A 12,815-nucleotide genomic window follows, 5' to 3' on the forward strand; every position below is an offset into this window, starting at 1 on the left:
TGGCAAAAAGTTGGAAAATCTAATAGTAGTATTGTAGTACAATAACAATTCATGCATTGGAAAAATGAAAATCACATCGGGAGGAGGGCAAATTGTGGGGGCATGAGACGTGTGTAATGCCTCGGTTCGCTGCATTAGCCATAAATCTTCATCAGCGCTCGCCTCATAAATAATTCGAATATGCGAAAATGAGAAATGTTTTTGGTTTCGTTGTCGCTCGCCTGGTTTTTGCTTTAATTTTAATGACATCAAGTCGCAGTGTAACATGCATACAAATACCATTCAGGCGACCACAATCGAGGCCAAAGTCCGATCTATTGCATTTTTCTGGCTGGTTACACTTCAATCCCCATCCACATACTGACAATAAACGTGCAAATCTGATGACATTCTGTGTGTCCTCTTTGCCTTTTTAGCCATTTAATTTTCAGGGTTTCAAAAGATTTCTTAAATTCCTAATATTTCTGTACATTTAATTGGCAATGGAATATGGCTATGGTTTTGTGTTTGCTTTTTCTAATAAGCTGTAAATATGGTTGGGCAGCACACACATTCGGCTTCCCTTGTACTTGTAGTTTACTTTAGTATACCCTGGACCCCATTTAACTCTGTATCTCTGCATCTCTCTCGTTTCCGGCATCCCGGTCTCGCTTTCGGAACCACCCACAGGGATCCACCCATTCTGCAAGCGCACAACCGAACGGACATCATACTGCGCTTACCCATGGGCAAAAGGATTAAGGACATTCGATGGCTGTCAGTGTGGTGCAGACGCTTCACGGTGAGTCCTCGCTCTTTCTTCCCATCTATCGTATCTTTATTTTTCAGTTTTTTTTTCTCTCGGTTTTTCGCTTTTCTTTGCGGATGGCACGCGCCATCCTCTCAGATTTGTGTGTGTGTGTGTGTGTGTGTGTACTTAGCCGGGCAAGAGCCTTTTTTGTAATTACATTTTTGTAATTTAACTGCAGCTGCACAAAGATTTTAGCATTGTGCCCGGCTATCGATTATGGTCTTAATAGCTTTTCAAAATAATAATAATAAAAAAAATGGGAAGCTGTGCAGTTATTTGGTTTCTCCGCTCGCGTTTGTTTAAGAGTAAATGGAGGATTTGCCAAGGAAACTAATCCTTTTGTGCTGCCTATAATGTGGGTCAGCCGCCTGGAACTTTGTTTTCATTAGAGTTTTAGATTTTAATTACAGTGCTGAATATGCAAATTGCACTGTCCAATGTCCTTCGTCCACTGGCAATTATGTTTGCCTTGGTCCTGGGAAAATTACTTTTGTTTAAGTTTCCTACGAGGAGGCGGCGAACAAGTGCATTTCCAGATAAATTCCCCAAATTGGAATAGGATTCTTTCCAAGGGAGGAGGGGTTGGGGTTTCTGCCGTGGAGTTCGCTGCACGGTCGAATAAAAGATGGCGGCCGTAGTAAAATAAATTACAGCAGACATTTTTGATTAACTCAAGTGGTTGCATATAAACACACACACACAGCCAGACGCCCGGTCCCCGCACCTCACACAGATACTCACACGGATGGGGAATCGTGTGTATCTGTGTGGCATACAGGGTGCTCCTCCGGGTCTGTGTGTGTTTGTCTTTGTATGTGTGTGGGTGTACGCTGCCTTCCATTGACTGACAGCCAAAAAACTTCTTGGGGGCTGACTGCCGCACACTCACACAATTGCACCCAGATTGGGGTTAGTTTGCCACTGTGTGCGTCGGTGTGTATCTGTGTGCGAGTGTTGTTTGTGGAGTTTTGAGCGCGCATGCCCGATTTTTTACCAAGAGTGTGGGGGTTTTTGGGGGGTTTGCAGGCGGTTGGGGGACAGCCCCACACGGAGGCATACTACATAAACACACATTATGTACAAATGTTTTGGGTATACAACAACAATGCGCTTGTTTGCTTACTTAGAACCGCGTCGAATGTAGACGCGGTGTCGCGTAAAAATCACGTGTAGAATTTACGACATTCTCTTAAAGTTAAGCTTTATTTTAAGAACTAGCTTAATTATCAACTCTATTAAACACATAAAAAGGAAATATACTCTATATTCAATCATTGAAGAATTTAAGCAATAAATTTAATAATGTCTCACAAACTTTAAAAATACATTTTTGAAACATTTGAGATAATGCTACTTTCTGTAATGATGTAAAATTTGCGATGTAAAGTGTGCATATATTATGTACGTAGAAAAATAACAACCACGCAGCCACGCCTTAACTATCAGAAGAAAAAAAAAAACCAACAATCATGATGTGCACGTTAACCTTTAATGATATGCCCAAGAAGTGAAGTCTAATGACCTTAACCGCCTTTTTAGGTTGATTTTGGAGAGGTGTTCATACCACCCAATCTGGATGTGCCCAAGCCACGGGTATTGCCCGAATTTAAGCGATTGGCCCACGGCCTACGTTCCAGCAACATCAGTGTGCTGGATGCCAAGACTTTCTACATGTGAGATTTGTCAAAGGTTTTGCCGTTTAAACAATTTACCTAAATGTGCTCTCTCTTATTTCCCAAGACCCAACCTACACTACGACGGAGCTGGACCTGATGCCTACTTTTGGGTGGGCAATGGCAGCGAACCAAACATCATGGGCATAAAGGTCAGTGACTCGATGAAGATGCTTTCGAAATATATTTAACCATATATGTACTTCAGGTTCCCAATGAGAGTGGTTCGCTGGAACCCTTGCGCGGCTATCAGGGCGAGGACATTGAGATCCAATTACCGGAAAGTCTAACCGTTTACGATATCGATTGGCTAGCTGTGTGGTGTGTGGAGTACAGGCACAACTTCGGACATGTCTATATACCTCGGGATCTGGATGTTCCACCAGCCTTGGGACAAACCAAGATAACGGTAAGTGTGATAGTCCAAATCGGACATAGTTAGTGCCGGAACATTACCCCGATACATATGCTAGCATTTGCCCATTTGCACACAACTCATAATGTATATCTCTTTGACTTATGCGCGCCGCATTAGCCTTCATGGTGGTATTCACCCGTGAGTACTAGACTTAGCCTCATGCATGTCCCGCTTTCCAAAGCCAACCAATCGCACTTACTCTGCCTTCATTTCGCATTTTCAGACCACGACAACTCCGCGTCCAGTGTACAGCAACTGTCGCGAGATTCTGCCGAATAAGCTTCAGATCAAGTGGGAGCTCCAGGGCGAATACCTGCAGGTGGAACTCTTCGGACGCATCACCGAGGATCAGTACATGGCCTTCGGACTATCCGGTGCGAATGGTCGAGCCCAGATGTCGCAGTCCGACGTGGTGGTGGCCTTCTACGACACCACGACCCGTGTGTTCCGGGCAGAAGATTACTTTATCTCGGACTTGTCCCAGTGCGATGGCCAGCGGGGTGCATGTCCCGACGAAAGGATTGGAGGACGCAATGATGTGATTGTGTGTAAGTATAAAATGAGTTACTCATAATAAAATCCTGTTAAAAATCCTTATTTTCCTGCAGTGAGCGGTGATAGGAAGAATGGTGTCACTAGCATTCGGTATAAGCGCCTGCTGCAACCCAATGAAGCCATCTACGATGCTCCGATACCCACTGATCGCGAGGTGTCGGTCATTGCAGCAATCGGACCACTTAATGCCCGAAAGGAGGCCAATGCCCACTCGCACACCGCCAGTGATCACAACCAGGACGACATTCGCATCAACTTCTCAGCGAGGGTATGTTCACCTATCGAAAAATGTATAATGTAGATGTATAATAAGTAAGTTAATCTTTCAGAACGATCATGCCTGCCAGAGTTCACTGTACGATGTTAAGGACGAGAGTGGTCCCAGGCCATGGCCCACGCGCAAGATCGAAGGTGTCAGGAAGTTCCGTGCCAGCATTGGACCCACGGGCGGCAAACGCGGATATACCTCCATTACGGGGGTGCCCTCGTGGGGCATTGCCTGGTATGTGAACGATCTGCTGATCCCTGAAATCACTGTGGAACGTGGCCTGACCTACGAGTTCATAATCGAGGGCGGCAATGATCCTAGTCAACCAGCTAGGTACGTTAGCAAACCCCATTTCATAGGCGGATTAACTAATAAACATCTCTTTGAAAACAGATATCATCCGTTCTACATCACGGATTCACCCGAAGGTGGACTGGGTCAGAAAATGGGTCTGGAAGCGCGAAAACAGAAGGCCTATGCTGGCGTAGAATACGACGAGGACGGCAATGCTATTCCAACAGGAGGTGAGTTCACATCCAGATTGTGCCATTCCAAACTATAAGATTGCCATTTATATTAGGTGGTCGTTATTGCGAATGGGAGCACCAGACCATTGATCGATCCGCAGAAATTGATACCTTCGAGGAGTACATGAAAACCTTGGTGTTTAAGTGCGAGGATGGTGAACCAGGTTATCTCAACTGGACGGTGCCCACAAATGCTCCCGATCAGCTTTACTATCAGGTGAGAGCGATATTGGAAACGAAACGTATATGTAATCCAAATTCAACTTATTTTTCAGTGCTTTACACATAACAATCTCGGCTGGAAAATAAATGTCGTGGACATGGGCTCCTCCGGGGGATCCAAAGTCAGCAGTCACCAGTTTAGTTTTTACGGAATTTTCACAGTATTTAGCCTGGTCGCGACAAGCCTTCCGTTTTTTGGTCACGTCCTTGCCTGATAGTGCCAGTGTATGGATTAAATTCTAGATGTCTAGAGAGAATTTTCGACAGATGAGGTCCTGAGATCTGAATCCAGATCTTTGCATATCCATGAACATTACCATATCCCGCCCAAATTTAAAGCATATCCAACTTCCAACTTCTCGATACGAATTTATATTTTTTCACACTTAACGAACTCGGGAAACTCATCTGTCGAGAATTTCTGGCCACTTGGCGACTTTCACAACCAGGCTAATATCATCTGAAAAACATATCTTGACAATAATTCGTAAGATGTAAAACTGTTGAAATTGTGTGTGCATGCGTGAGGGCCCACTGTGCTGCTACAGTGGGCGTCGAATGGGTGTTGAGCCACGGCCGGAACTTGATCGGTTGTTGGCAATAGATTTTTGTGGCTAGGCAGCGAGAACTTTTTGTACATTTACGAGTATGGAATTCTACTTTTTTACATGTATACTTATTAAATTTACTTATACATCTACATCTCTAGTACAGTAAAATTGTAATTTTTCTAGCAACTACTATGAAACCTACAAAGGCATGTAGATACCAGAATCATGTTTAATATGCGGTTCTATAAAAGCGTAAGCCGACAATAATAACGCGACACAGCGACAATAAATAAATGAAATTAAGTGTGTGTGTGAACGCCACACATAAAATATCGAAAAAATTAATTATTTGGGCCGCAACTGAAGCTCAATGACATTGTACAATAAGAATTATATGGATATAGAAAGGGCAGAAATCGATGCAATTTGTATGACAATAAAATCTACACAATTGTGAATTTTGAAAAAGTTTCGCAGACAATACAATACTTTTACACAATTCGAATGTACTAAGAAACTAATGACAAATAAGAGAACTATGTTATTTAATGCTACTGACTACTGTGGTGCTTCTTGTAACGATATTAGATGAAATGTATGTAAATCAAACGCCACGTTTAGAATGGAATACACGAATCCCCCTTTGGACGGGATAAAGTTTTTGTTATCAGATGGTTTTCTTGTAACTTTTTTAACTATATTTGCATAATTGGTGTTTTTATATAAGCATGATATATATATATATATATATATATATATATATATTCGTATATGTTTACAATAAGCGATATGTTTATAATGGTAACTGAAGCAGAAAGACCCACAACTAAGATGTACGACAATAAGAAGTGGACAAATAAATAAGCTAAGTACTTCAGAAATATTTGGCAAGATATTGAATATGTAATATTATAATTGATAAATATGCACGCACGTCAAATCTTTTTGATAGTTATTTGCATTCATTTCGGACAGTGGCTTGATTTAAGCGAAAATAATTCAGAATGAACTGTATAGCCAGAGTAAAAACGATCGACATTGAATGAGCTAATTTAAATAAATGAACTAACTTTTCCTAAGAATATGAATGTATAAAAAGCTATTGGACACTAAAGTTTGTTAAGTTTTTGTTGTTTTTACTGTCCTTTGTTTCCTTTCCCTATATAAGTTTTCACATTGATGACCACTATGCTGTAGTAATGTACATTATTGGAAAAAAGATACAGAAAAGTGTAAAGATCCATAAACTACAACTGTCGAGAGTTTTGATATTGACATTTAGAATGGTCTGGAGCAGGTTTATAAGTCGAATTGGTTTTTGTATAGTTAATGCAGCTAACCGCACAAAAGTCCAGATAAAATGAAAATGATAAGCGAATCAAACGATTTATAAATTAACACTCACCTTTATATTCAATTGATATACAAGTTAACGCAAGTTCCACTTGCATCAGGGTTCTCGGCACTCGCTGCCGCATACCTCACCTTGATATGACAACCAACATGCTGTGGTTCTCCAAATAATAGTCAAGATAGTTAAGAGGGTTCGAGTTTACGATTAGCTTTATTTTAAGATTCCGTTCGCGATCTGCTAGCGGTTCCGTTATGTGTCCGTTCGAGACTGGGCCTCTTCTCCCGCCCCGCTGCTTTTATATCCGCTTCCCCCGTTGACCCCTCACCCTGAGTGCGACCAACGGCACTTGTTCCGAATGCACACATACACAAACATGTTCCTAGACAGGCCCCGAGTCGCCTGCTGACGGGGCCCGAAAACACGAGAGCCGAGCGCTGGTGAGTCCTGACGAAGATCGCAAGAAGAGGGTTCGTAACTTACACGAACATGTTACTAGACAGGCCCCGAGTCGCCTGCTGACGGGGCCCGAAAACACGAGAGCCGAGCGCTGGTGAGTCCTGACGAAGAGCGCAAGAAGAGGGTTCTTAACTCCTCCCCCCTCAAGATCTGCGTCCCGCAGATTAGTGAGCCTTGTTCAGCTCGGTTTGGCCCAATGCTTCTAAGTTTGCGGCAATCTCGCGGACATCGGGCATGCCTTTGGTGGACATCAGCTTCTTCCATAGGAAATAAAAGCCTAGGAATATGCAGATTGCGAGTGCCGCCTCGGTGAGAAGAGAGGCTAGTAGCTCACTCGCCATGTTGGACATCTTTTCCAAATTCTTCATGCTCACGTCGTGGACGTATTCCAGAGAAAGTTGAAAGTTGCTGGCCGTTATGTGGCTCAACACGGCCGGCATCGCCATTAGATGACTGACCGAGTAACTGGAATAGTTTTGACCGTTGACCATTATCGTCTCATTGTCGAATTGGATGATAAAGGAGCCGATCAGGTCGTAGTTCTCTGCAGCCGTTCTTAGAGTTCCGTTGAAGTTGGTCAGGAGGAGCATTCCATCGTCGACTTGCTTAACCACTCGTTGGTTACTTCAGTAGCCGAGGGATACAGCTAGCCTCCTCCAGTTTTTGCAGTTCCTCGAAGCCGTCGCTTGCGCGGCCAAGACGGCGTTCCAATCAGCAGCATCTGGAGATCCAGCTACCCATTTCCAAGCCGACCCCAGCCAGTCCAGTGAGCGGGATTTGCGCCGCATGCAGAAATCGCGCTTACAAAAAGACAATTCGTAAATATCTGGTCGTCTAAGTTGTTCTAAGACTACGTAGTGTGTGGGGGTACGGTACATTTTGTGTACTTATATTTTTATTTTTTTATATTTCTTATTTCTTATTTCTTATAATCTGTATTTTTTTATATTATTTTTTTTATAGTTTTTTTTTGTATTTCTTTTTGTATTTCTTAACTCATTTTTTTTTTTTTTTTTTTTTTTTTTTTTTTTTTTTTTATTAATGTTTTTTTTATATAGGGTATGCATGGGTGGAATATTTCATTAGCTGCCACAACGTACTTTTATTACTTTCGTTATTCTTTTTCGCGTTTCTTTTTTAAATGTGAAAGCCACGTCTCAATTTCTTAGATCAGATTTGTGGAAAATTTTTCCTGATCTGGTTTTAACTGTTACCTTGTTGTCTTCCTGTACCTTTTCGCATCTGAACCTCGCTTTTTCCTTTGTTTTTATTTGCTTATTTGCAACAAAAACTTCATCTCCCGGCCCATAAGACTTTGGCTCGTCCCTATTTTTATTCCGAGCCATATTACCTCTAATTTGCTTATACTCAATTAAGCCCTTGATGTCCTCTAAAGTCTGCCGCCGGAAATCTGTCAGACCCTGATAGTTTACCCTTGACGAGCGGTCGAAAAAAACGTCTGCTGGTTTTCGATTCGTTACCGAGTGAACGGAAGTGTTGTAGCGGTCCACTGCTATGTGTACCAGCTCAACGGGTTTGAAGGTAGGGAGCTCATCTTTAAGGCAACGATAAATTTCTAGGAACGTAGAGTGGAATCTCTCGACTTGACCATTTACTTCGCTCTTCTGGGTTGGAGCATAATACAGATCGATATCTAGAGACCGAAGATAGTTGAGCACTGTGGGGCATAACAACCCTCGCTCGTTATCCGAAACCAAGACCTTAGGGGCGGTGAAGTAATGTAGGGCCTCCACCAAAGTTTCTCGCAAATGCACAGATGCTTTTGACTGCAGATGGAAAAGTTTGGCAAACTTGCTAAATTTGTCAATACAACTTAGGTATAACCTTTTTTCGAGCGCAAAAATGTCGATGTGAAGTATTTCACATGGGTAGTTAGGAATTGGCGTAGGTTGTAGGTTTGGTTTGTTAGGGTGTCTCTCGTACTTGTAGAGTTTGCAACACTGACATGAGGAAGTTTGCAGACGGATCGTACTGGACATTCGCGGGAAATAATATTTTTCTAAAAGTTGGAGACGAATCTCCGTAGGGCCCCTATGTGCTCTACGGTGTTCTTTTTCAATTATTTCACAAATTTCCTCTGCGCCAGACACGTCCGCCACTAGGCGCTGCGTTATCCGAATTTTGTATAAAAGAAAATTCGCTAAGCAGATGGACTGAAAGCGTTGCAAATGTGCTTCCGGGATTTTGACGCCGTTAATTATTACAGGTCGTAGACACGATTGTAACGAGTTGGTTAAATCGGCAAGTGATCCGTCTTTGAGAGGAATCAGATGGCGAGTATAACCTGGGAACGGGTGCTCGCATAAGTATTTTGACCTGGTTGTGTCAAAAATGAGTTGATTCTTGAAAACGTTGATTGGAGATTCAACGTGGGGAATCAATCGTGAACTGTCATGTAAAGCGCTATGGGCAGTAGCCAAAGACTGCATGTCATCCTCGGGATTAGCATCTAAATCGGTGCTCAACTGGTTAAGCTGAGGCGGAATGCGTGAAAGCGCGTCAGCCACCACATTAGATTTCCCAGGCTTGTAGATGAGTTCGCAGTTGTATTCCTCTATACGAGCCTTCCAGCGTTTTAGCTTCGCATTGAAATTTCTGTTGCCTAGGGCAAACGTTAGAGGTTGATGGTCAGTATATACTTTAATAGTACCAGCGCCATATAAGTAAGCCCGAAGATTGTCCAATGACCAAATTATCGCGAGCATTTCCTTTTCGATAGTAGCGTAGTTTTCCTCCGTCTTATTTAATGAACGGGAAATGTACGCTATCGGCCTATCTCTACCCTGGTCGTCCTGTGAGAGGACAGCTCCGATGGCCCAGTTAGAAGCGTCCGTGGTTAGATGGAAAGGTTTAGTGAAACATGGGAACGCCAGTATTTCAGAAGAACAGAGAATTGATTTTAAATCATTAAAAGACTGTAGGGCCGTCTCGTCTAATGTAATTGGCACTTTGCTTGATTGTGAAGACTTTATATTAGCGTACAATCCACGCGTCAAGTTTGTAAGGGGCTTTGCTACCTTCGCATAGTCCTGAATGAACTTCCTGTAGTACGAGGTCATGCCTAGAAATCTTTTTAACTCCTTAACAGAGGTCGGAGGAGGCATTTCGCTAATCGCTCTGACCTTTTTCGGATCTGCCTTAATGCCATCGGCCGTGACGATATATCCTAAAAATTCTACCTGCGTGTCTAAAAAATGCGACTTCTCAAGGTTCACTTGGAGGTTAGCTTTTGATAAACTCGCTAATACCAATCGGAGATTTTTCCAGTGTGTGTCATAATCTTCACTGAAGACGATGATATCGTCAATATAAACGTAGCAGACCTTGCCAATATGCTCGCGCAAAATATCATCGATCATTCTTTGGAAGATTGCAGGTGCATTCTTCAAACCGAATGGTAGACGGAGGAACTCGTACTTTCCATTTAGAGTAGAGAAAGCTGTCTTTGGAATGTCGCTTTCCTTCATGTGGATTTGATGGAATCCAGAAGTCAAATCTAGGGTGGTAAAGTATTTGACATTGCCAAGGCTGGCTAGCGTAGCGTTTATATCTGGGATGGGGTAAGTGTCGGGTATGGTGACGGTATTTAACCGCTTGAAATCGACTACCATGCGATATTGTTTTTCTCCGTTTGGTTTAGGTTTCTTCGGGACTATCCAGATAGGGGAATTGTAAGGGCTATTAGAGGGTCGAATTATACCGTCCTGCAGCAGTTCATCGATTTGACGTTCGACTTCTCCGCGCATGTTGACTGGGTAAGGATAACTTTTAGCATAGATCGGGTCTTGTGTGTTTGTCCGGATTTCAGCCTTGACGGCCGTCTCCACGGACATTCCAGATAAGGGGGGCTCGAAGATGCGGGGAAATTCCCCGAGAAGGGAATTCAAAATTTCTTGTGTACCATCTGGGTGTTCGGCGGCGAGTAGCGGGTTAACGTTTATTGAAGCTCTCGCCAAAAGAGGGATTTTAATTCCTGGGGTTATTATCAAACAATTGTTTTTCCTATCCACTATGGCTTTTAAGTCTTTGAGAGTATCGTCGCCAATGATACCATCAAAGGAATGTAAATTCGGTAGTACGAAAAAGGTAATATCCGAGTCGTTCCCTAGTGGTTTGAAGAATTTACCAACTAGGCGGTGCGTTATCATGATGTTACCCGCAGCGGACAGTACGGAGAAGGGTTTACGGACTGTGGTACACCCGGCTGCAAGTCTTCGGCTAATAAAGTTTTTGTTCGCCCCCGTGTCGATCAAAAACTTCAGCCTTTCTCCCCTCTCCGTAGCATACTCTAAGTACGGTACACTGGAGAGGCGTTGGTCATAAAATTTGCCCCTCCCTCAGTCTCAAGGTTATGTGGAGCATCTGTAACTCCTTCCACGTTTTTCTGCGGAGGATAATTGTTGCTTCTCTCGACAGCTTGAGACTCGTCATCATAGTAACCCTCGTGTGAACGTCCTTGGTTATCTCCACTAGCCGCCGGGGCTAGCGGGGGTGGTGCCAATTCCATGTGGTACAATCTTTGTGCCTTTTGGAATGGGTTGTTTCCTTCGGACATTCTCTTAATACCGGAGCCTTCTTCCTGGCGACCACTGTATCCTGATTGGTAAGATTGACCCGACCGATTGGATTCCATTTTTATGGCCTGTCTAGGACCCTGAGTTCTGTAGGAGTTTTGCGAAAATCTGCCTGAACCAGGAGAAAAAGGGGTTCGGAACGGTGGCCTGGCCTGATGTTGATATGGGCCTGCGAATCTTGGGGCACCTGACGGTTGATAGTTCTGAGCTGTGAAATTTCTTGACATTACATTCTGCAATCCCATACAAAAAGAGTAAGCCTCTGGTAGATTCTTCGGGCTGCGGACAAGTAAGTGTTTGGAACAATCTCTCCCCACTCCTCGGATAAAAACATCCAAAGCCTTGTCTCTATAGGTTTCTATCAAAGCGTTGACTACTTCACGAGGGTGGTTTCTGGCCTTCAAGTTATTTAAGATCAACGAGAGATGGCCATTAACGTCCATATAGAACCTATCTAGTGGTCTAGAACCTTGGCACATAGCGCCAAGCTCATGCTCAAGCGTACGTAAGTCTCGTTTGTCTGCGTAATGCAGCGCCAAGACTCGTTTTATGTCGTCCCAATCGTCGTCTTGGACGCCATAGGCCGCCAAGGCCATGTCGGCGTGTCCCCTTATTTTCTGTCTAATATGCAAGACAATTGCCCTATACAGGGGTCTGGTTTTAATCAAGTCATATTCGGTCAGTATTGACTGTGCCCTGTTTATCCAAGACAGGTAAGCCTCCTGCCGTCCTTCGAACGCCTGCAGTTCTTTGACGCAGTCAGGGAGGACCGATATCTCTCTCAGCTCATACTCGGTGCGTGCGCGCACCAGGGGTTGCGGTTGGTCGACCGTAGGGTCAGCGTTCCCGCGCTCCTGTTCTAAAATAGCCAACCTATCATTATTTTTCTTAATATCTTCCTTAATGCCTGTCACCACGTTGGTCAGGGCATTGAGGGACTCGCTAAGAGCACGCAGGGTCTCTTCCATTTTGATTTTTAGTTTGCGTTGGAAAGATGCAGGAAGCTTTCAAGGCAACAGAATTCGTTATTACTTTACGGAAATGTGAGACAACGGTTTTAACCCGATAAAAAAGAATATCTGTTCTTCTTTGCTTTTTCTTTATTTCTCTAAATTTAGCAAATATGGCAATAAAGTTTAATGAAATATTTCACTCACCCTTGTATGCTCTTTATTAGTTTTCGTCGTTTAGGTTATACCCCTACAGCATGAATATTCTATTGGGATAAGTAAAAAAAGGTGAATTAGTGTATTGTAGAGAATTTTTATTCATTTCGTTTCGGGAAATTGGGGAAATTGTACTATACTTGTTTTCCTTTGAATTGTGGTGTTGTGCATGTGTTTATACAATTTTTGTGCGCTATTCCATTTTGCAATATTTTTTCCTTGCGTGCGTGCTGTTACAGT

General features: G+C 43.2%; 1 protein-coding gene across 4 annotated transcripts in view, besides 1 other annotated feature; it reads left to right on the plus strand.

Annotated features, from left to right (window-relative positions):
• Positions 1-12,815, plus strand: part of CG34355 (uncharacterized protein) — a 55,309-nt gene that overhangs the window by 40,823 nt on the left and 1,671 nt on the right. For 3 of the 4 annotated variants that reach the window (NM_001300559.2, NM_001104419.6, NM_001316615.1), the window contains 10 exon segments: positions 670-781; positions 2,330-2,463; positions 2,531-2,615; positions 2,672-2,872; positions 3,105-3,429; positions 3,490-3,704; positions 3,766-4,037; positions 4,098-4,228; positions 4,285-4,448; positions 4,507-6,431. In NM_001300559.2, the coding sequence (NP_001287488.1) occupies positions 670-781; positions 2,330-2,463; positions 2,531-2,615; positions 2,672-2,872; positions 3,105-3,429; positions 3,490-3,704; positions 3,766-4,037; positions 4,098-4,228; positions 4,285-4,448; positions 4,507-4,668 (1,801 nt within the window). In that variant the 3' untranslated portion in view covers positions 4,669-6,431. 4 annotated transcript variants of the gene reach the window in all.
• Positions 6,432-12,815: part of a mobile genetic element that runs on past the window's edge.

The sequence above is a fragment of the Drosophila melanogaster genome, chromosome 3R (assembly GCF_000001215.4).
Source record: "Drosophila melanogaster chromosome 3R".
Lineage (NCBI taxonomy): Eukaryota > Metazoa > Arthropoda > Insecta > Diptera > Drosophilidae > Drosophila > Drosophila melanogaster.